Source organism: Peromyscus maniculatus, chromosome 5 (assembly GCF_049852395.1).
Source record: "Peromyscus maniculatus bairdii isolate BWxNUB_F1_BW_parent chromosome 5, HU_Pman_BW_mat_3.1, whole genome shotgun sequence".
Lineage (NCBI taxonomy): Eukaryota > Metazoa > Chordata > Mammalia > Rodentia > Cricetidae > Peromyscus > Peromyscus maniculatus.
This window is the reverse complement of record NC_134856.1, coordinates 114,301,408-114,326,166: the sequence shown is the minus strand read 5'-3', so window position 1 is coordinate 114,326,166 and position 24,759 is coordinate 114,301,408. Positions and strand designations below refer to the sequence as shown.

The 24,759-nt window shown below is 42.8% G+C and overlaps 1 protein-coding gene across 1 annotated transcript; it reads right to left on the bottom strand.

The window, feature by feature from the left end:
- Nucleotides 1-2,163: 2,163 nt before the first annotated feature.
- Nucleotides 2,164-24,422, bottom strand: Wrnip1 (WRN helicase interacting protein 1). The gene is made up of 7 exons (XM_076573127.1): nt 23,418-24,422; nt 21,208-21,399; nt 19,732-19,973; nt 8,364-8,593; nt 4,437-4,592; nt 3,697-3,776; nt 2,164-2,887 (listed from the first exon to the last, which is right to left on the bottom strand). The coding sequence occupies exons 1-7, from the start codon at nt 24,222-24,224 to the stop codon at nt 2,612-2,614; spliced, it is 1,983 nt and encodes a 660-aa protein (XP_076429242.1). The 5' UTR covers nt 24,225-24,422; the 3' UTR covers nt 2,164-2,611.
- Nucleotides 24,423-24,759: the final 337 nt, after the last annotated feature.

The window sequence follows — 24,759 nt, the reverse complement described above, 5'->3', positions numbered from 1 at the left end:
CCGACATACTGCCCTTCCATCCGTATTCAGAGCTTCCAATTTCATGCTTGACATGAGGACAGGAAAGTGACACAAGAGACCAAAACAAAGGAAAAGGAAAAGGAAAAAATTAATCTTAGGGAGTTCAGCAATCATCAAACAAGTAATACAATAAATACAGGCTTCTGGGGTGTCAGGGGGAAGACAGGATAGAGAAAAGAATGAGAAGAGGGAGGTGGAAAGGAAAGTACTTAAGAGAAAAACAGGCACTGGGAAATTTAAGACAGGATGGCGGCAATGAAAGAGTAAAAACTATAGAGGTGAAGAATTTTCCCAGAAACTAGAGTAAGAATGAAAAATGAACAGGGGTGGGATCAGAGTGGAGGACAGTAGAGTACATCCCTCCCCAGTAAACTCCCCAGTGGTACTCCAGCTAAATCTACTCACCTCCCCACCCTGTCCAGCTCATTCCTGATTTACTTTTCTATGTAACACAATACTAGCTTTTCACTCAACAAATGCAAGACTGTCTCTTTCATTCACTGGTATTTCTAAGATCAACGAGACCGCTTAGTGTAAAACAGGCAATATTTAATGAATTAGACAGAGAAAGGTCCCTAAAAGTGTAAGACAGGAATTTCCATCTAGAAAGGTCCTACCAAATGCACACAAAAACTATTGAAAACTTTTTACACACCAGAAACAGAAGATTCTAGAAGCTTTGTTTACAAAACAAGGATACCAGATCAGAATGTCCTCAGACTTCTAAGTAACACATGGGAAAGTAGAAGACAATGGACAACTACTTCCTCACCTAGCATGTATTCCCAGTCAAACCGTCAGACAAGTCTAAATGTAGACTATAAGCATCACTTGCAGTCTTTAAGGGTCTACACTAGCTCTTCTCAGCACCCTTCAATGATAAAGCTACTGAAGGAAGTATGCCACCTGAGCAAGAATGAAGTCTCTGCCTTTCTAGGTTGATAAAACTAGATATCCTGGCAGTGAGACATTGTGCAGAAAACAGTTATTCTCACCAGGAAGGCAGAGACACTCTCAGGATGACAGGTGACATCAACTCTCAATTGCCTAAGGAATCTCTAGGAGACATTACATTAAAGGAGTAAGAAGAGACCCACTAACTCCTGTGGAAATGTACAAACTGGTCCTCAAAAAGTTTGAGAAAATTTAGCATCCAGCCAAATCTAGTGATAGTGACATAACTTCAGGAAACACAAAAAATAAACTGTATTTACAAACAGAGCCACATGTAAATAAGGACTACTAGTCTTGGGAAAATACTTGTTGCAGAATTTGTTTAACTATGCAAAGATGTGTTGCATTTGTTTATGTAAAGACATGTTGTATTTGTTTATGTTGCGGAATGTTTAACTATGTGAAGATGTGCTGCGTTGGTTTATGCTGTAGAATATTTATCTACATAAAGATGTGTTGCATTTGTTTAATTATGTAAATATATGTTGCTGCTTTACCCTGCCTGCCTAAGGCACCTGTTTGGTCTAATAAAAAGCTGAACAAGCCACCTATAGCGAGGGAGGAGGTATGGGCATGACTTCTGGAGAGGGAGAGTAAGTAGGAAGAGGAATTTAGGCTGAGGAGAGAAAGAAAAGGAGACAACAGGGAGACATCAGGGGCCAGATAGACTCAGGAAGCAGGAAAGTGGGACATACACAATGAAAGGAAAATAAAAAGCCCCAAGGCAAAACACAGAAACAGGTTAAATTAAGTTAATTTAGCTAGTGGGACAAGCCTAAGCTAAGGCTGAGCATTCATAATTAATAATAAGCCTCAGTGTGTTTATTTGGGGGTTGGAGGCCCAAAGAAAAATTCCAACTACAAGTACTGCAGTCTTTCATAGGCCACTTAAAGCTACACAGGTACAGTCCTTTAAAACAAACACACACAAGAGCTGGGTGTAGTGGCACACACCCGTATAATCCTAGCACCAGAGGAGCTCAGTGAGGAGGACTACAAGTTGAAGGGCAGCCTGGGCTACACAGTGAGACCCTGAATGAAAAACAAAAAATCCAATTTTCAGAAAAATTCCCTGCCTTCTCAATCTTCTGGTGTTTTCTCATTCACAGTATCCAGTTCTTGGAAATGAGATGGTGGCAGACGCTGGTGCCACCAACCCAAGGAGGAGAACATTGGAGAATTGAAGAGTACTTTGAAATAGTTTTATTGGCTCATAAGACCTTTGCATATAAAAAAAATACCCAAATCACTATGCAGTATTAAATCACAATTACATTTTCTTTTACCAATTGAAACTACCCAGAATATACATTTTTAAAAGAAAAAAAAAAAGCCTACTGAACAGAATTTTGAAATGACATTATGACTTAAATACTATGACAAAATAGATAATTCCTTAAAACATTAATTGCACAAAGCTGCCAGGTATTTTCATAAGCATAATCATTGCACAGAGTGCAAATGAACACAATTTCAATGGTACACATTTAGCTGAAGTAACCACCTCCACCTATGGAACTCTTAATATCTGGCATAAAATGTTGGTCTGTTTTAACTTTTCCCAGGCAACCGTCTCCAAGATCCAGTGACTTCTGGCCTTCCTCAAGGTACAAGCATCTTATTCATGGCCTAAAAGTCAACACCGCCTCTGCTTGAAGAAGTCAATTCCTCTCAGTTCCTCAGGCAGGTAGTCCTGGTCCACAGGCTCGCTGTACATAGGGTTGTACTTGTAGCCTTTGCCATAACCCAAATCCTTCATCAGCCTGGTGGGTGCATTCCTCAGGTGCAGGGGTACGGGAGGCAGGGGCCCCTGATGATTCCGCAGACAGGCTTTCACATTGTTGTAGGCACTGTACACCTCAATGGATTTGGGGGCTCTGGCAAAATAGACCACACACTGGGCCAGAAGCACCTAGGACACAGAAGGGCATGTCACCAAGAAGATACCATCAAGTTTATGTTTAGCAAAGTACTTTATGCTCTCACCTAGTTAATTCTTCAGAGATTCCCATGTTTGGTTGTTTGTTTTTAGATAATTTTTATAGCCCCACCTCCTTTCACTTAGTCTGGACAATTAATAACAAATGGAGAAAAAGTCCTATGATGTGAGAGGGAAGCTAGACCAGTGGTTCTCATTTAACCTAAGAACTTCTCACTAAATCAAGTATTTCTTAAGCCCTGATTCATAAAACAGTTGACTGGGAAAGATGTCCTGCATGGAGGTGAACCTTTAATTTCCTGTCCCCAGAAAGCCTGGAACACTTCTGAGCCGCAGGACTCCTGAGGACAGTTTGAAAACACGGTCTTGTTTCAAGTGATAGTTCTATAATCTCAGTCATTCAGGAGGCTGAGGCAGGACGGTCTCAGGTTCAAGGCCTACCTGGGCTAGGGAATGGGTTAAGGACTATTTTGAGCAACTTATAAGACCTGTTTGAAAAAGTTAAAATAGAGTTGTGGATATAGCACAGTGGTAGAGTATTTGACTAGCACGTATGCATTCTGGGTCCAAGCCCCAATGTTACAAAGCCAAAATCAAACCACAACTTCATTGATAGGAAGTTCTCATGTCTCTAGGAGGCTAAGAAAACAAACAAACATAACCAAGTTTAAAAGCTAAGCAGCTTGCTCAGTGGGCCTAACACACCAGTGATGAAGGCAGAACTTACATTCAGATCCACAAAGGACAGGACAGATTTGCAAAGAACTGAGCTGGTATCTTACCTCACACTCGGGCATGCCTATAAAGTGACAGCCTTGGTAGGCAGCAACTGCTTGTGCTAATGCTGATGGATCTGCCAGACCTGTCATGCATAAAGAGACAAAGTAAAGTGTAAGTCACAGCACACCGTTGATCCGACCTGTCAGGGCAACAACTACTGCATGCAGGCTTCGGAACAGGACACACAGCACAATTACACCAATTCATCTCTGATATCCAACCACATTAAGCAAGAACTATTTATTGAGTTATTGTTGGTGTCAAAAATGGCCTCTTGTGGATAAATATATTCTAGTAGGAAAAACAAGAGACTACATATGACAAACAGAAGGTGCAAAGGCCATGAAGGCATTCACAACATTTTATGAAAATATAAAGTCTACAAGATTAAGAAAACAAAATCTTTCCTGATCTCTGCCTTGAATGGTGTCCAGAATCTCCCATTTCTACCTCAAGAACTATCCAATGAAAACCTTAACATTTGGCTCCAAAGCAAACCAGAAAATATCTCTTGCATTTCGATATTCTGAATGATCTTGAAAAACCATTCCTGAAGAAGAAACAGAAATGGTGACTCTATGAACACCATCAAAGCACATGCACATGAAGATACAGACCACTGAGCTCATGACAAATCTTCCTTTTCCTACCTATTCTGCATGATTACATGACTTTCTTGGTCCAAGAGTAACCACACATCTCCTCTCAAATCCCCCACCCCTAAAGACTCTCCTCCACTCACCAATGTCCTCGCTGGCAAACCTCACAAGCCTCCTGGCCACGTAGAGTGGGTCCTCCCCTCCCTCCAGCATCCGTGCCAGCCAGTACAGGGAGGCGTTCTGGTCAGAGCCACGCATAGCCTTGTGCAGGGCAGAGATGCAGTTGTAGTGCTCTTCTCCTGCACAGAGAGAGAGAGCACTGTCACGTGGCTGCCTTGTGTGCCTACCTGGCCTACAAAGCAGACTCAAACAGGCCCCAGGTACGCTGGGGAAGGCAGGCATGACAGCTGCCCTCCAGCCATATTCAGTGAGGTGAAACCTGGATTAATGAGCCCCAGAGGAGCTCACTCAGGGTCCCATGACTGTTTCCTAGCCAGGTCTTGTTCAGAGGAGAAACTCCTGATGACTGCACACACTGGGGACACACAGATACAGCTGGCAAAGGGAAGGGAGAAGACAGGCATTGTCAAGAGTGGTCTCTACCACAGAGGATTACCAGAGACCAGAGAGGTCAGAGAGAAACTCAGTCATGGTTCCATCTTCTGTCCTCATAGTCTATTTGAGTAAAACCAACCGGGCCTGCTCATAGGCATCAGAAAGGAGGCAAAGCGGGAGGGACAGCTATTAAAGCCCATTTGTTCCTCAGTGTCACTGCCAGCTGACACCCTGGTATCTAAAGCTCATGGTCATGAAACCACAGACTGTGTGGGGACACTTGTGAGGCAGGATCTGAGGAGACTGGCAGATGAACTAATGGTTCTTATCCTGAAAGTATTGTAGTTCCATCTTAACCACTGGCTTCAGTCCATCCTTAATCCTCGATTCACAAGCAAATCAACAAAATGTATTTTAGAAAAAGCACTTAAGTACAAGGAAATTAAAGATAACAGTTGTCAAAAATAAGCGGTGCTCTCTAGACATGTTCCCGTGTCTTTCTGACCATCCTGTAAGCTTAAGGACACGACACCTGAGAAGGCAAAGAATACTGGGCCTACAGAGAAACACCTGCTTTGTGGTCAGTATGAGCTACAACAATGCGACTGTGTTCTGGTGGGCACAGCACTCTGGCTCCAGGAACAAATCCCAGCAGCTGCTAAGATGACATTTGGTCTTCAAATAGAATGACAAGAAACTGGCCTACCAAAGGGAGAATAGCTGCTAGGCTGATTGCAGGGCCCCCAAACTCCAACTCCCAAGGAAACCCAAGCCAGATCAATGGCAGGAGCCCCGTTACTAAACTTTCATGAATAAGCAGTGTCCCCTCCTGGGGCTTCTTCGATCAAGAGAGCCATGGACCCTGTCTGGACTGAAGTGTCCTAGATAATCTAGATGGTTTGGGTCCCTTTCTGCCTCTCTGGTTTAGATGCTCCAAACCCTGAGCCCTCTGTAGGGCAGGGCCCAGGGTTGGGAAGGGATAGGAAAAACCTCTAGTCCGCGACCTTATCTGTCAATCCTATATTCTCTAACACAAAGTTACTCATCTTTACTGGGTTAACACGAGAGGTAATCCAACTGGTACAGTGAACCAAAGAACAGGCTCTAGCCTTAGGTAGTTTAGACTTGAACCTCAAACTCTCTATCAATGCAGACGTTGGGAAGTTTCCATGCTTCAGGGTTCTCACTGGGTAAAATGGGGTTGTTTCAAACACACAGACAGGCCTTGTACAGAGCAAGCACTACAGAAGAACTAACTATACCTGCTAGTGTCAATTACTAGCTTACACTAGTAATAACTCCACTTTGCTTTTATTATATACTGCTTGATAGTTGGAGATTTTATATTATTAATCTAGAAGCATTAGGTCAATGCAGGGCAGACCCTTTGTTATCACTCAGAAATTTTTTCACTCTGATATAGAGACATTTGAACTACTTGCTGGGTCATACTAGTGGGCAACTGTGTTGTGACATAAAAAGAAATAATAAAAAAAGTCTTCTAATGGTAGGATTTTTTTTGTTGCTTTTTTTGTTTGTTTTGTCATCAGTTATAAAAAAGCTCTGAGTCTAAGCTAACACATTTCTAGGGCAATGGTTCTACAGTTCTTATTTATGGAGTAACTTGTAAAAGCACATTTCTTGAGAATGTAAATTATGTGTGTCCGATAATCTCACATAGAGCAGACATGCTGGCATTAGTGGGCAGTGTGAGCACACTGGTATTAGAAGGGCATGATGTATGGGGTCCTCAAGGCTGTGCTACCAGATAGCTTCCACTGCCTTCAGCTCCTCCTGGAACAGCGAAGAGCTAGAAAGAAGATGATCCCTCATACACAACTCCCTAGGGCTAAACACCTCCAAGAGTGACTTCTTTCAGTAACATGGTCTAGGTAGAGAGCCTCCACCATGAGGCTAGCATGGAGGCATATGCAGGCAGTAAGCAAGCACATCTTGGGAAGTACATAAAATTGGATTTGAGGATCAGTTTTTAGCACATGCTTTATGAACGGAAAAATTTTATGTAAAGTAGGGATAATATTAATAAGCTACCTTCTAAGGTTGTTTTGGAAATCTAAAAAAGAAAAAACTGTAAAGCACTCAAAGATCATTCATAAACGTTCTATGGACTTTAACCAGTGGCCTGATAAATATAAGATGGTTCAGTCAAAGGAAAGGCTCTTCTGGGACACTCACAAGGGGCGATAAGGCCATTGCTACTGAGCCTCCTAAAAAGGCTAAAAGCAAAGTGTGGAGCTATGCCTAGATGTTTTACTTCTCTGCTTTTCAAGAGCTGACAAGACATTCAAGGGAGAGCATGGGAAAAGGCCCCCGGCTGAGGCCACACCCAGCACAGCACAGGTGGGACAGGGGTGTTCAATGCGTTCTTAGCACCATTTTCACCACCCAGTACTATCAGCTGGGGTGCTTTGGTCACTCAGAAGTGCAGCAAGCCAGCTCACTCATGAGAAGCAGTGGCCAGGACCAGAATCATTCTCCAGGCCCTCCCCAATTCTCTAGCCAATCAAGAGAATTCTCATCATCAAGAAATACCAGAATGAAGGCATAGTCAATGTGAGACCTGGAAGGTTCAATTATCAACATCTTTTTTCTGGCAGGACTTTTAAAGACATGGACGTAGTTATGCAATACAATACTATTCAGAGTCACACAAATGTTCTAGAATAGGGGTCTGCCTAATCTACAGTAATCCATCTTCATTCTACCTTTCATAAAAAAGTTACAAATATGCTGTGCTTATGATATTTAATATTGCCAGTTCACAGACTAAATAAGAGCTGGGATATCTACCATCTATAAGCATGTTTCTACACAAATACCTAGTACACACTGTAAAATTAAAAATGTTGAGGCTACTACAAAACAAAACTATCAAAATCCTTGTAAACTTATCTTTTAGACTGAAAATGGAAGATTTTAACTCTCAAATAAATCAGTAAGTCTTTACTCACTTACTGTATTTGTAAATGATCACAAGAACCACTGTCAACTGAATTCACGTGCTTTTCAAATTGCTATATTCTACCAAGTGCCACCAGACAGCAAGGAAAATCTCTATCTAACAGCCTTACAAGATGAAGCCTCCAACTCCAACTAACTTTTTTTTTTTTTTTTTTTTTTTTCAAGACAGGGTTTCTCTGTGTAGTTTTGGCACCTGTCCTGGATCTTGCTCTGTAGACCAGGTTAGCCTCGAACTCACAGAGATCTGCCTGGCTCTGTCTCCCAAGTGCTGGGATTAAAGGCGTGCACCACCACTGCCCAGCGAAGCCTCCAACTTCAAAACCCAAGCTCTTCTTATTCTTATCAAAGCAGCTTGTTTTATGCCTGTTTTCAAAGGTCAGCCCCGTGTGTGAGGCTTACTTCTATTACAATATGCAGATCAAATTAGGAATCTAGGGTATGCTTTGGAGCTGGCTGAAGGTTAGAGGCTGGAAATGAACCATGGGCAGACACTTGTCCCCAAGTTCTACATTTCCCCTATCTCAATTCCTCACCTGCACGGTCATATAAAATGTGAGACCGCTGTAGGCCTTCTTTCACATCATTCTCAGTGATCAGAACTCGGCTAGGAGAATAGGTTTGACCACTCTTCTTACAGAACATCTTCCTAGAGCTCAACCTAGCCAGCACTGCCAGTTGGAGTCCATTCAAGCCAGTCCGTGCATCTCCATCACTGAGGTAAGCCAGAGTGTCCACTGCTTTATCTTCTATGAAAACAGAAGGCCTGCAATAGAAATCAGTGTTCATTAGCAACACATTCAAGTCATACCTCATTTTGTAGCACATCTTAATTAAACTTTAACTTCAGTAAGCATTCCAGTTCAAAGGTTTTGCTACTTATTCTGAATTCATATTATTAACCTAGATAACTAAGCATTTTTAGACTAAGGACTGACCAGATTTTCTAAGTCCTGAGGGTATGTCAGTACACTTGACCAGACATGAGCTACAGGGTATCTCACTCTATCTCATAAGGTGAGGCTTGATATCATATTCTATCTTATGAGCCACAGAAGACCTCACTGTTCCTTTATACAAGCTTGTACAAGGTAGGACAAAAATACTATGCAAAGTCACTGTTGACAAGTGGGTTGTCTGTTTTTAGCCTATAGAACAGTGAAATCTACTAGATATGCTAGTACCTCATGATAGTATATGGAAAGCCTATTTCAAGGGTAAATCACATCCGATGACACAGGAACACACAGATCACCTTCCAGACAGGGTAACAGCATCATAGTAGATTACTCTCTAATCAGAAAGCCCAAATCCCTCATTTTACAAACAAGGATCTCAATTGCTCTGGCACAACAGACCAAGGATCAGGTCTTTGGAATTTGGGCTGTGGCATTCCTGGATGGCTGCATATCACTTTCTGTGGGTACCAATCATACAAAATCTGCCCAGTGTAGTGAAGAGCAGCAAGTATTTCACTCTCCTGGGAACTGCTTAGAAGACTCTCCCAGAATTTGAGTAAGCCACCTAACCTGTTAGGACTGAAATTCACACTAACATTTATTAATTTACACATTTTTTTCTGTTTTTTTTTTTTTTTTTTTTTTTTTTTTTTTTGAGGCAGGGTCTCTCTATGTAGACCAATGTAGCCTTAACTTTAGCAAATGCCTACCTGTTTCCCAGTGCTGGGATTACAGGCTTCTGTCATACAGTCTGGACACAATCACACTTCTAAGTTCAGACATGCATAAGGAAAGTCAAACAATGATTATTTTTCAAGCCTGATTTAGTAAACTTTCTCTTCCCAATCTAGTTAGCCATCTAACACATTTCATTATTTAGGATACTTCTGATGAGTGGATAGTTGTATTTTTTGAAGGAAAAATATGCTTTTTAAAATTTACAGTACATCCTTGTCATTTCTTCAGTTGACATTATTTCTAGTAACAAGTCCCGACCACAGCTGACCAAACTAGTTACCTGGAAAACAGTGCACAGTGAATGGGCTGGGCTGAGAAAAGGTCTTGAATGGGAAGAGGGGATTCTGCTTGTCTGCTGCGGTCAACATAGAGTTTATTACTATCTACCCATCCACAAAAGTGACCTGCCAATCTCCATTTCATTCAGGGAAAGATATATGTTTGATGTTTTAGAAACAGCCTCATGGGAGGGAGATAGGAAAACTAGAATCAACCAAAAAACTCACCAAAATTTACTTGTAAAAAGCCATAATGAAACTTAATCCTTTGTACAGTATTAAAAATAATTTTTAAAATAGGACATTCTTCTCTTTACCAAAGGTGTCCCAGATTTCATTAGGTGTCTTAGGGTTTCTACTGCTGGGATTAAACACCATGACCAAATGCAACTTGAGGAAGAAAGGGTTTGTTTCATCTTATACTTCTAAGTAACAGTCCATCACTAAGGGAAGGAAGGATGGGATCTCAAGGCAGGAACTGAAACAGAGGCCATGAAAGAATACTGCTTACTCGCTTGCTCTCCATGATTTCCTCAGCCTGCTGTCTTATACAACTGAGAACCACCAGCCCAAGGGTGGCATTGCACTCCATGGGCTGTGCCCTCCCACATCTATCATTAATCAAGAAAATCTATAGACTTGCCTAGAGGCACGCACTTTCTCCATCCCTGTGCCCAAATGACTCTAGTATGTCAAGCAGACAAAAAAAGTAAGGGCACTACAGTTCTCATATGTAGCTTGCTAATACTACTTTCTTCTCATACTCTTAAGGACCACCTAAGCCCCATAGCCCTAGTGACTGGCCTTCTTCCTTTCTAAAGGCAGTTCCAGTCAGTAGACACTTCACCAGGAGATTCAACACACATCTATCCTACACCCATTAGCATTCTGTAGAGTCTAGGAAACATTTCTCAGCAGCAGAAGGGATTTTCTGGAAGATGAACTAAAAGAAAATCAGTAGACACACACTAAAGAGGACATGTAAAGTAAGGACCAGAATCAGAGGGGTGTAGCCCATTATGCCTGAGTGGGAAGGGCATGCTAAAGAAGTAAGGGCTGGGAGGAACAAAGTCACCTAACTACCTCCTTTCTGCCTTTGAACTAAAAAGCAATGCCTTCCATCTCCCAGGAAATCTTCCTAGCAACACAAAAAGTGGGGGCTGTCAAGCATGAGGCGTGCTGTTGATCACCACTTTCACCTCAGCATTCCCAATAAACACTGAGTGCAATGTTTCAGAAGGTCATTTTTTGAAATTATGTTTATTATCATACAAAGCAGCAGAAGTGGGGCTCTGTCCTTCTGTTGCAGTCCCAATGCCTGGTAGATATCAGGCATTCAGTGTTGTATAATGAGTGGACTAATTTAGCTTTCTAACCATCTCATGGTAAGACACTCATTTCTTAAAAAAAAATATGAAATCTTATTTTCTTATTAAAAAATAAGATTCCTATTTCCATAAACTAGAGATAACAATTACATTGTCATTTGTTAATTTTCTTTTATGATTCAACTAGCCATTAACAGTATAGCTAATTTTTAAAACAAAATTGGGATTATACTGTATAGTTTTATATTTTTCAGATAAATAGCTGCTCAGACCTCACTTCTAAAGCAAAAACATATTATATTAAACCTCCAAAAAGTCAAAGGGATAGAAACCACACATTGGCAGACTATTTTAAAATTAGCACTGTGGTATATGCCCCTCTCATGAGTGTGTCCTTTATTGTTTCAGATTTATCAACAGCACACTGACTAAGGCTTCGAGAGTGGACATGGGGTTTATTCTCCTGGGAAAATTAGGACCCTTCCTTAGACATCTGAACTCTTAACCAAAGTGTATGTGTGTGGACATATGTGTTGGTGCATGTGGAAGCCTGAGGTTGATACCCAGTATATTCCTCAATTGCTATCCACCTTATATACTGAATCCAGAGTTTGCCTATGGGGCTAATCTAGCTAGCTGACATTACAGTCAAGAGCACCACACCAGGTTCTAAAGTATAGGTCATTCTGCTATTACAGTTTGGAGTCACAAGAGTCATCACTCCTTCATCCATTTAGATATGATTCATATTCACAACGCCCTCCGTCTGTCCAGAGTATTTTAGAAACAAAATAAATCTGTCAGCAACTCTGTCCAAATAATAAAAAGGGGGCTGTGCTGATGACACTCACTGGTCATAAGCAAATCACAAAATGAAAAATCTCCTCTCAAGAATACTGTGCAGGAAGTTCTAAGGTTCTACCCACAACTTAGCTACGCCCTGAATTCCTGCTTTTATAAGCTTTGAAGAGTAATAATAACATAAAGTGTATTAAAATACTCTGGGAGCAGTGATATAGCTCAGCAGGTAAAGGTGGATGGTGTATGTGCAAGCCTGGAGACCTGAGTTCAATTCTGAGAACCTACATAAAGGAGGAGCTCCATGATTAACAGGCACTTGTGTGTGCGTTCACACACACACGATTAATAAAAAATTTAGGGGCTAGAGAAATGGCTCAGTGGCCATGAGCATATAATATTCTTGCAGAGGACCCAAGTTTGGTTCCTTGAACTAATGTGGTATAGCTCATAACTCCTTTCAGTCTTGCTCTCAGGGGATCCAACACCCAGTTCTGGCCTCTTATAGCACCTGCATACATCCACAATGCACAAGCCTACATAGTGACACATTAAAAAAAAAAAACCTTTAAATAATCAAAAAATATAATACCCTGTGACTGAATGAGACAAGGAGACAATTTATACTATGAATGATAAAACAGGAGCCAGTGAAATGGCTTAGTGGGCAAAGGTGCTTGCTGCCAAGCCAAATGGTCTGAGAGTTCAATTCCTGGAACTCACATGGAAGAAGAGAACTGACTCTCAGAACTTGCCTTTTGTCCTTCATACATATATACATCACACACACACACACACACACACACACACACACACACACACACACACACACGGGGGCAGGGGGATAAGATGGGAATGATTTCAATTTGGAAAGAAGCTTCAAATATTAGAGAATTATGGGTAAAATCTACTTTAGGAAAAGGCTGACCAAAATTTCATAGCATCCTGGAATAAAATAATAAACAGTAAGTTATACTGTAAAGTAATAAACAGGGGCTGGTAGGATGCCTTAGTCAGTAAAGGCTTTTGCTTAAGCCTAAGTTCAGTTCCCCGAACCCACATGGTGAAAAGAGAGATGAGATAGAAGTTGTCTTTTAACCTCCACATACACTTCATGGTATGCATGCACTAAAACCCACACACAAAATAAATGTAAAGCAAAATAATGAAAAATAAATAATATGGCCATGTATGGTAGCCCATGACTTTAGTCCCAGCACCCAGGAGGCAGAGGCCAGTAGCTCTGCGTTCAAGACCAGCCTGGCCTACACAGCAAGTTCCACGACAGCCAGGGTAATATAGTGAGACCTTGTCTTCTTTTTTAAACAAACAAACAAACAACAACAAAACATAATAAACGCTCTGTAATAAGAAAAAATTGGCTAAAACAAATGCATTGGAAAATACATTCTTGGTTAACAAGACACAGAAGTAAAACAAAATTAGAACCAAGCTTCTCCAATTGGAGAACAAGCTTTGATCTTAGTTGAAAACGCCTTCCTCTTTTCTAGAGGCCTGAACTCTTTTCGCATGTTAGTTTTTGTTTGGGGGTTTGTTTGTTTGTTTGTTTCCAACACATGATACTGGAAAGTGAAATTCCTTGTGACTTCATGGGAGAACCAAAAACAGCCTGGTTCATGTAACACAAAGAGGCCAGAGCTGACATACCTGTAAAAGCGCAGTAAGTGGCACTCCTATGGTGGTGTAAGCAACAGTTAGCTGTGAGGTTGAACTTAGGCCCACTCAACAGGAGAGAAATCATGCCTGGCACTAGAAATCTAGCCACCTTCCTCGTACTAGTGAGACCACAGATCTTAGAAGATAATCTACTACTGCCACTTTGCAAAACCAGCATATCTTACTACATTTTAAATCTTATCCCTATACCCACAAACAAATGCAGCTATCATGCCTCATCCAAGAAGTTTCTCTTTACAGCAAAGGGAGACCATCATAGAAAACCACAACTATACACAAATGCAGAGATCGACAGATCACGGGGAACCCAACCCCACTGGATACATCTAGATCACAACTCTTGCATATAGACTCAGGGAACATCACATTGGACAGGGAGGTTTATTGCAAGGGCCAAAACACCAGTAAATCTGCTGTAAAATATTATTTCCTAGAAACTGCTGCATAAACAAGACCTGGACAATGGTAGTATCAACAGGCATGCTAACCTAGAAGGGAGAAAATTTCACAGGGTCCCACCCCTACACCACAAACTGTATGACTACTGGAGAGGGAGAATTAGCCTCTGGGAGGGAGGGGCTACAGGGAGGAAAGGAAGGGAGAAAGCAATGCAATTCTATTACAAATGTATTAAAAAGAGAAAATACAATGTATTCTATACTCATAATTTACTCTAGTTGGTATCTTCTACTGCAGTGTTTGACTACCTTTCTTTTGCTCTTTGGTGGTAGAAAACATGTCAAAGGCAAACAAAATAATTAAAAAAGTAAAACTTGCTAGGAGCGGTAACTCAGTGGTAGAGCATGAGTTCCTGTTAGTAGGCGTGGGAGTGTGAGAAGGGGAATAAACAGCATTTATATAGCTCTCTTGCTTGGGGGCCATGAGGCTACCTTGTTTGGAATTCCTGGATTATAGAGAAGAACCACAACTCAGGCACAGCAGTCTACACAAGGATAGACAACTTGTTCACCTTCCACCCTGCTCTTAAAACCCTGCCTAGCTAGACAATCAGGTAGCCATTCTGGTTTATCATCTCATCCTCTTCATCTCCACAGGGATGCACTCTATCTGGTTCACAAACAACTGCTTCTTCAGGTGTTCTGCATATACACAAGTCCTGTGATCTTTACAGTCTTTATCAGCAGCAAGCAGAGTAGGGTAACAGCAGTAGTTTATACTCTCATTCTCAACAGATCAAGATCACCAACCATAAACTACACTCAGCCCTCGCTTTCCTCCAAAATTAACCCACCACACAGGTAACACACTTCATTTTTTGCGTCATATAATCAGAACGTGTTTGCTATTCAACACCTTGTATCCAGAATGTGTTTGTAATCCTAGCATGTGGGAAGTAGAAAGCTCTACAGATCAAGTTCAAGGCTAACCTGGTTGCATGAGACTCTGTCTCAAAAACAAACAAACAAACAAACAAACAAAAACCCCAAATTTAGATAGATGACAGACAGACAGACAGAATGAACCTCCTTCCCTTTTTGAGATAGAGTCAAATGTAACACAAGCTAGCCTTGAATGAGACAGCCTAGGATGACTCTGAACCTCACATCAATCTTTTTTTTTTTTTTTTTTTTTTTTTTTTTTTTTGGTTTTTCGAGACAGGGTTTCTCTGTGTAGCTTTGCGCCTTTCCTGGAGCTCACTTGGTAGCCCAGGCTGGCCTCGAACTCACAGAGATCCACCTGGCTCTGCCTCCCGAGTGCTGGGATTAAAGGCGTGCGCCACCAACGCCCGGCCCTCACATCAATCTTGTCTCCACCTCCTAAGTGCTGGATTATAGACATATGTCATCATGCCATTTTTGCAGTGCTAGAGACCAAACCTAGGACCTCCTGCATGCTAGGAAAGCATTCTCCAATTAAGCTACATTCCCAGTCCCAAGAGAATAATGACTTAATATTTTTCTATTGTTGTTACTCAGCATGTAAGTTTCAATTGTTGTATCCTTTGTTTGTACTGTTTTAGACAAACAAGTACATTGATCTCATTATTAGCAAAAGAGCTTTAATTTTTAGTGGAAAATTACATGTACACTAAACAACTGTTTTATAATAATTTTAGCTGGGTGTAGTGGTACATGCCTTTAATCCCAGCACTACAGAGGTAGGTGAAACTCTATATTTGAGACTAGCCTGGTCTACAGAGTGAGTTCCAGGATAACCAGGGTTACAAAGAGAAACCCTGTCGAGAAAAACAAAAAATAAACAATAAAAAAGTTGTGAATTATCACCAAAGTTTGATTTGCATACTTGTCTTATATACTTGGGGTCATATCAGTTATTGGATGACAAGGGTCTCTAGTGTACAAAGTTTAAGGAACTCTCTTGTACACATGACCATAGCAGAGTCTTCTGGCTTTTATCACACTACATGCTCTCTACAGGCACAGGAATGTACTTTTCAGCACTCAGCCAGTATCTAGGATATGCAGGACTTTCAATGCCTCAGGAATGCTGGGATTAAAGGCCTAAGGAATTTTTTTTACAGAGCATGCAGGCTGGGGTGGAGATGGGTGGAGCTTAGTGGCTAAGCTTATGAAAAGACCTGGGTGTGAACCCCAGCACCAAAACAAGCAAGAAACTGAATACTTCTGTCCTACTGTAATGGGGATGCACATGTATACAGTGTGTGAGAGAAACAACACCCAGAGTAGTCCTAGACACTGTACTCGTCATCTCACACAGCCTTCAACAGTCTAGAATTTCTCTAGTTTCTATCTAGAGCACCAAAATACAACATATCAACACAATGCACACTCACTCTTCCCAGAGAGGAACCAATGACTGGGGTCAGAGTCTTCTCTTCTAGCTAGATCAGTGTAACCAAATCTGATTAGTGTGTTTAAGAATGAACACACAGTTGACACCAGTTAACAGAGATGTGAAAGTAAAATTTTATCCTCAATAACTGAAAGACAACATATTTTATTCTCGTGGTCCCAGTACTGGAGTCACTAAGCCGTCACGGTCAGCTTTCTTACTATATTACCTATATTACTACAAAAAGAGAAAAAAAAAGGGCTGTAGTTCCTATCATTGGACATCTGCTGCATAAACTTTGACCTCTCGTGGCTTTATTTAGAGAGTAAGCTGATGGGTGGGGGCATCCTCCCAGCTCCATTTTTGTGTAATTGACAGTTGATCTCTTACCACCATGGCCATTGCTAACTGAACATTCTCATTCATTCATTAAAAGTAGTTAGGGGCCAGAGAGATGGTTCAGTAGGGAGAGGTGCTTGCTGTGTGCCTGATGGCCTGAGTTTGATCCCCAGATCTGACAGTAAGAGGAAACAATGGGAAAGTTGTCTTTGAACCCTACACAAGTGCAATGGGATACATTTGTTCAGTCTCCCCTCCCTGGGTCCACACCACATGCACATACACAAACCACACATGTTTACAATTACACAAAACAAACATGCAATTAAAAACTGTAAGTGCTGTAAAGTGACTTAAAAGGTTCTGGGAAATAAAGAATTTGGTACAGAGGACTATTTATTACATAGGGGCTTGGGTGGCTTCTCTAGGCTGCCAGTAGGCAGATCAATTTCAGATGCAGCCTACAAAGTGGTACACACCTTGCAGAGAACCTAACAGTAATAACAAAACCATTTAAACTCTGTCTGTTCTTTTATTATGACTATGTGCTGACTGCTGTAAACAATGCCAGCAATAAAATACTCTCTGGCAAAATGAAAAAAAAAATTATTCTTGGCAATTGAGGTGGCAGCTACTTATTTCAGGAAGTCATCTAAAATATGTTTCTTTTTCTGTGACCTATGACATCTCCTAACTTGTCAAAAATGATAGCAAGTCGGCCAATGAATGGAATTAAGGCTAATACTTATTTTACTGTGCTTATAGCATATAAAAAAGGATATTTTCATTAAAGCAAAAGGTTCTCATACCTGGACAACAATCTCCCATGAAGGACTACACCAAAAAGTAACCATATGGCTCATAATAAAAGCTAGGATTTATTCACACCCTAACCAGACACCAAGGATGCAAAATATGCTTGACAGGGTGCTGGGGCTATAAACAAGACAATCTTCTGTTTTCTTAGCATTGCTAGGAAGGTGGAGGACAGAAACAAGCAAGAATGAAAAGAAGCCATAACTGGGATCAACTCTAAATGAATGACAGAGGAAAACATAAGAAAAACGTGTTGGATATGGGAGGTTTGCACTGACTGTGATACAATTTTAGCAGGTTAAGAGTGGCTGACTTATTCTGTATCTGACTCCTAAGTTTAGTAACTATATGAAATTTGAATTATTCTGCTGGATCTTCTCACACTTCATGTGCCTGCAGATCGACTAGAAATCTCTTAAAGCACAGACACCCTCCTCATGAGGATGAGATCCACAGTTCTACTGACCTCATTTCAATCATGGCAAAGCAATGCGTGGAAAACCTTGAAGAACTTGGAATGACACGAAATAAAAATGACCCCAAATAAGCAGGACATAACACTGCATACACATTACAACAACCAGCACACAGGATAATAATAGTTTCCTACAGCTTAGGTAATTTTCTTTTCTTCCCTTTTTCCTTTTCAATTTGTCTTTACCACATGCTGACATGAGTCTAAATTTGCCCCCACAGATTCTCTGCATTCTCAAATTCAATCAGTCTTTGACTGAAAAAGAGGGTTTTTTTTTAAATGCATTTTTACAAACATGTGCAGATCTTTTCCCCTTTGTCACTAGCTCCTAAACAATAGAGAACGACAGCTATTCAAATGGCATTTATATTGTATTAGGCGTTATAATCTAGGGAGGGTAGAAGCATAGCTCAGTTGTATAACATTTGTCTGTCATGAGCAGGTATTGAGTTGACTGCAAAAAAAATTAAAAAACTAAAAACAATCTAATCAGAATTTAAAGTACATGAGAATGGGAGAAAATGTGTGTAGATTGAATGCAAACACTGCATCTTTTTATGTAAAGTATGCAAGTACGTGATATTAATTTGTAAAGGGTCCTGGGACCAATCCCCTCTCAGGGACTGAGGAGACTATACTGGATACAATGACCTGAGAACTACAAAAGCCCAGCCCACAAGGACTCCTGATAGAGCACAATAGGCTCAGAACAGCAGGCCCCACACTTTTTTTCTGCCACAGTCCTAATGGCCATTCCACCACAACTATACTCTGTAATAAAGCAACCTCATTCTGCCCAGGGATCCTCGGCCTTCAAGGTTTTCATGAGGCATGGTGGTGGCATTCTTCCTACATGTAAGACAGGAGCAAATGGAGAGTCCAGACACAGAGAGAACTGCTGAAACCCAAAACCTGAATACTTTAATCCTCACTGAAAAGTGGCCCCAGAACTTGGCCTTGGAGCAAGCACAAGCAGCTGTTTGGTCCATGGCATGAGGAGGTGGGCAACAGCCTCTCCTCAGACCACATTATGTTCCACCGCATTATTTCAGCCAGCACATAACCAAGGACTTCTGAAGAACATTTCTAACAATAAAGAAAACCTCTGATCCTAAAACTCAAATGGATTAACCATGACAAACGCTACAGGGTGGTCATGACGCAGAGTTAAGGAACAAAAGGGATGAGACAGCCTCTTATTTGTCACTTTCAATTAACTTCCTTACTTTCATGGAAATGAGTTTTGGAGTATGCAAAATGCTGTAAGTCATTGTATGATTAGATCTACATTAACTTCCCCCAATACTCTGAAAAACACACTGTGGGGCAAAAAGAAATCAGAATCTAATACAAATCTCCAAAGGTTTGTAAATTAATTCTAGAAGTATGTATCTATTGCCTCTATTTAATAAGTGGCTAGGAGTCTTTAAAATAAGGTTTCCTATAGTCTTTCTACAACATTAAAGCTCAAAGAGATGTAGACATACCTATCAGTAGCCATAAGATGCACCTAAGAAGGGAAGCCTGAGGGAGGTCTTGAGGGCAGGAGTAAACACTTTCCTCCTTTATTTTCCTTACTGGCAGGACAGTTCTTCTCTGCCACCACCGCTCCACTGGCTGAGGCCCAGCCCTCTTTGGCCCTCTGCCAAGAGATTCTCAGGGAGGTGTGGGCGTCCAGGAGCTGCACACAATCTACTTACTCAGAGCTGCAGTTGCTGCTGTGGCTCAGAGGGTCAGTAGGACGGCTAGAGTCGAGGACATGGATTCCCAGTGAGTTGATAGCTCTCATTAAAATAGTCACCATTGCCTCTACTGGAAGCTTCTCAAGAACAATCACCCGACAACGGCTCAGAAGAGCGGCATTGACCTGGAAGGAAGGGTTCTCCGTGGTTGCACCAATCAGTGTGATCGTCCCACATTCCACGTGAGGAAGGAAAGTGTCCTAATCATGGGAGGAAAAGAGAAGACAGTGATTCTACCTAACAGCCATGTGCAGAATCCTAGGTAAGTTATCTATTCACTCTTTCATTTTCCTAATTTTACCTTTTCAGTATACTCCTCAGATATAGCAGATCAATTTCAAGAATACGCCTCTTGATTAATATGTGTAAAGCTCAACTTTGGGGTACAGTGTCTGAGCCTGGTCTTTGCTGGAAGAGTATGATAGAATACCTACCTTTAAGTACAGTTCTAACAATTTCAACATAAACTACTTCTTCGCTTAGAAAAGCACCTTCTACCCAATGATGAACTAGTACACTGTGTGTATACTTGTACATCAGCTGTTTACAGAAGACCAGTGTTAGTATTTCTAAAATGTTCTTCCCCTACAAGTATTCAACCATTCTGTTACTGTTCTTAACAAACTGGTGAAGAGACAACCACCAGAGTCTGTCTAAATGGGAAATGCCAAGTCAATGGTCCCATATGAAACCCTGAAGCCAACACCAGGCAGGACGCAAAAGTGTCATTTTACTCAGAACGATTCAAACCAGGAGAAAGAAGCTTTACTAGTTTTGTGGAATATTTCTAACTGCAGTTAAAAAGCTGCAACAATGCAAAGCAAAGAAAAAAGTACGCCTGAACAATTTTTTCCTATTTAGGTAATTCAAAACAAAGCTTTACATAAAAACAAATTGTATCATTTTATTTCTAAAGGCCTTAAAATAAACATTTAGAACATTATCGTATAATATTTATCTTGACAAGAGCTAGAAGGCACAGAAAACAGAAAATAATTTTGAACATAAAAATACTGGGGAGAAATAAAACCACGAATTGGGGTGGGGTGGGGTATAAGAGCCAGATTCTAGGGTTTTCATAAGCTTGATAAGTGCTTTATACTCTAGATTGTTCAACTGGTCACATTGTCTTTTTAAAAGTTGGAAACCGGATCAAAAGATCCTTTTCTTACACGGACAGTTCAGAGATAAAGCAATCATCTCATTTATCAGAGGGGGAAAGCATTCTCTTGTCATCTAAAAATACTACAAAAAAAAATAAAAATTAAAAAAAAATGGAGACATAGGCTTGATGGGTGACAAGCCTCTGTGTCTTGAAGACAGCTAACATCTGTTGCATTTGTATACTGCTTTATACTTTCCAGAGTGATCTTACATTCTATGTATCCTCGTTTATACACATAACTTCTGAAAAATAGTAAAAAATTAACATACCTGCTGAGATTTATTGAACCGATGAATCTCATCAATAAAAAGGATGGTTTTCCTTTTGAAAAAGCTCTTTTCATTCTGAGCCTGCTTTATGACATCTCGCACGTCATTTGTCTTGGCATTTGTTGCAGACAAGGTCACAAACCTTATGCTGTGTTTCTTGCTGTTGTTGGCTATGATGTGAGCCAAGGTGGTCTAGAAAAGGATGACATACAGAGTTTGAAAAACTCGCCAGACAGACTGGGCAGCATGCTTAGGTACCACAAGCAGCACCCTGAGTACTTAACCAGCTACAGTGAACATGGAGGAAGGCTGAAGTACAAAGACTACAAAATTTACAATAAAAATAGGAAGATGGTTAATTCTGACCGCCCCCCCCTCTCCCAACAACTCCTTTTGATTCTTTTTTGGTAGACTCTTTTAAGATCTTATGAATCCCAATAAAGAATAGCAGTCTTGATTTAGCAAAGCCAGGGTGACAGCTGTGACCTCTCACCAAAGAGAAAATTCTTTCTCCTTTGGCCAAGAGTATAATGTTGAAGGCCCCAGGATAAGAGTTGATCCCCAAACCAAGCTCAACTGGGAAGGCAGCAGATTAGCTGAGAAAAGCAAAATGAATGGTTCCTGAGGGCAAGGACAAGCAGCTAGCAAGTGAGACACCACACGCCATTCTGAATGTCCACTCTAGGAGGAAATTAAAAGCAGCAATTTGATCTTATTAATAGTTACCAGAAAACAAAGGAAAGACTGAAGAAAATCTCTTCATTCAGTACCTGGCACTTAATGGGTGCTCAATAAAAATGTATTTGCCATTATTATTAATACCACTGTTAGCAATTCAGTATTAAATATGGGAATTTTTAGGTTGCTTACTGAATGACAAACTGTTCCTGAACAGAAAGGTGGCGCTTTTTTTCTCAAAGTTGTACAGCTGAGTGTCATTAGACACTGGCTGCTTGGTAACAAATCCCAGCTTACCTGTGCCTTTTGGAATTCGGCTCCCATGTCATACAGGCTTATGACTATCAACAACGGCCTCATTGGGCAGACTTGGCCCAGTACATCTCTTGCATTCAATCCTGCATGACTCACCTCTCATCTCCCTGCAGACTTTTCTAAAGCCTACAAGCATCAATAGCTGAATAGTCACTCTCATGTTGTCACACAGATGTCAGAAGGACCACTAATGCCACTGACCACGCCCCTAAACAGAGTAACCAATCTGGGACGAGTAGGCAAGGTGCCAACAACTAAACAATCAGCATTGTATTTTGGAGGCTGGCAGTGTAGCTCAATGATGGAGTACAGTGCAAGGGTCGGAGCTTTAAAAAAAATGTTATCTGAGGTACATCTGATTTATGCTTCACCAACGCGAACATGAGTACAAGAAAGGCACAAAAGAAATGATGTATTCCAGAAAATAAAAAGGTGTGGTTGAGAGATGAACTGCAAAGAAAAACAGGATACATATCACGAATGTGCCTGTGTATGAAGCAGCCTGACCCTCCAATCAAGAAGCGTTCTTGCCATTCAATCCTGGGCTCATTCTTGACTGTCTTTTGGACCGGACACCCTATGAACAGGATTGACAGTTCATCACATTTTCTTAAGTATTCTTTCAGTGACCTGTTCTTTATACCCATGACACCCTAGCCAATTTCCTCTGGCTGTGGTAAGGACACGAAAGCATCAATGCTTTCCTAAAGTGGAAAGCAGTATGAGAAAGTTATGGAAATGCCTGTTGAAACGCTGCACAGAAGAGCGATTTCTGTTAGCTCCAAAAACCAGTCAGAATAAACCAACTAGTGAGAAGGAAAGGAAGTATGACAGAAAAAATTTAATTACTTTTCCACAACAAATGGAGTGTACAAAATATTTCTTCCTCAATTTTTGCGGCATGCCCTTTGCTTGGAATTAGGTCACTAAAAATCAGGGATGTGGGGGTACGTAGGAACACAGCCCGAATCTCAGTCCTCATCTTTGCATCTTGGTTAAGAAATTCACGCATTTTCCTTTGGAAAACGCCCAACAAGGAGGTCCTGGGAAACTGGGTGAATGACACACTTGCTTTCTCATTACAAACTCGGCTCACGCACCGGGACCGCGCCCCCCAGGCCTCCCTTTCCAGAGGAGGGATCGGGAATTCTGAGGACCGCACCCGGCTCCGAACACCTCCTAACACCTCGGCGGCCCTCGGCAGGAGTGGCACTCACCTTGCCGCAGCCCGGCGGGCCCCACAGGATGAGCGAGGGGATCTCGTTGGTCTCCAGCAGCGAGCGGAGCAGAGTCTCCTGCCCCACGGCCCGACTCTGCCCGATGTAGTCCTGCAGCGTGTCGGGACGCATCTTGTCTGCCAGCGGCTTGCCCTCCAGCATCTGTCGGATCTCCTCGGCCGCCAGCGCCCGGGGATGCGAGCGGCCCGCGCTGACTCCGAACGATGCATCGGCGGCGTCCGCGTCCCAGTGCCCGGGGTCCTCCTCGCCGTCCACGTCCGCGTCGCCATCGCCGTCCACCCCCGCCTCCTCCTCCTCCGGAGCCTCCGCCTCGTCCCAGCTGTGCGGAGACGCACTGCCCGCCGCGGCGGCGGCCGCTGGCCTCTTCCCCAAGCCCTTCCTGCTGGGGCTGCTGGAGCGGGCCACGGGGAAGTCGGGGATGAGGCGCGCGCCGCTGGGCGTGGGCGGTGCGTCGTAGCTCTCACGGCTCTCGGTCTCGCCGCCGTCATCGCCCTCCTCGCCCTCGCCCTCGCTGCTCTCGGCCGCCGTCGGGGTGGCGGGCTGCTTCAGCGCCGAGCTCTCCGACAGCCGCCGCCGCTTGGCGCCGGGCGGCGAGGGCCCCTTAGCCCGCTCCCCGGCACGGTGCGGCCCGGCCGCGGGCTCCGCGTGCCCCGCGGGGTGCAGCAGCAGGCAGCGGTCCAGGTGCGAGTTGATGTGCGCGGCGGGCATCATCTGCTGGCACACGGGGCACTGCACCTGGTGCAGCTGCGACAGGAAGGGGTCGTCTTCCGGCCCGCTCACCTCCATGGTGGCCGCTGCCCTCCCCGGCGCCCGCACGGCTGCACCTGCCCCTGAGAATGCCGACGCCCGCCGCTAGGCCCCGTGCCGCGCGACCCTCGCACGGGGAGGCAGCAGGACGCGCGCGGGCCGAGGGAGGGCGCCGCTCATGCCTCACGTCCCGAGCTCCCGCGTCAACCCGCCCTCGGCCGGCAGCTGGCAACGCCTCGCGCGTCCTGTCGGGAAGTGTAGTCCAAAAGCGGGCAGCATACCCTCGCCACCGGTTGCCCCTATCGCCGCCGGCAATTTCTCGCATTGCGCTCTGGGAAATGTAGTTCACGGGCGCTTGAACGGGTCTCTCGTCTTCTTCCGTCCCTGGGAATGGCCTTTCTGAGGCGTTGCCTGGACAGGCGTGATACGCGTGCGCACGCCTGCTCAGTGCCGGAAACAGCGGTCTTCCGCCCTTCGAGGGGTGCAAAAGCGGAGAGGAACTTGGGAACTTAATTGGCTTTCCAGGATTTTGGCCTTGTGGGTGCGAAAACAGAGGTGCTGTAGTCAGGAAGAA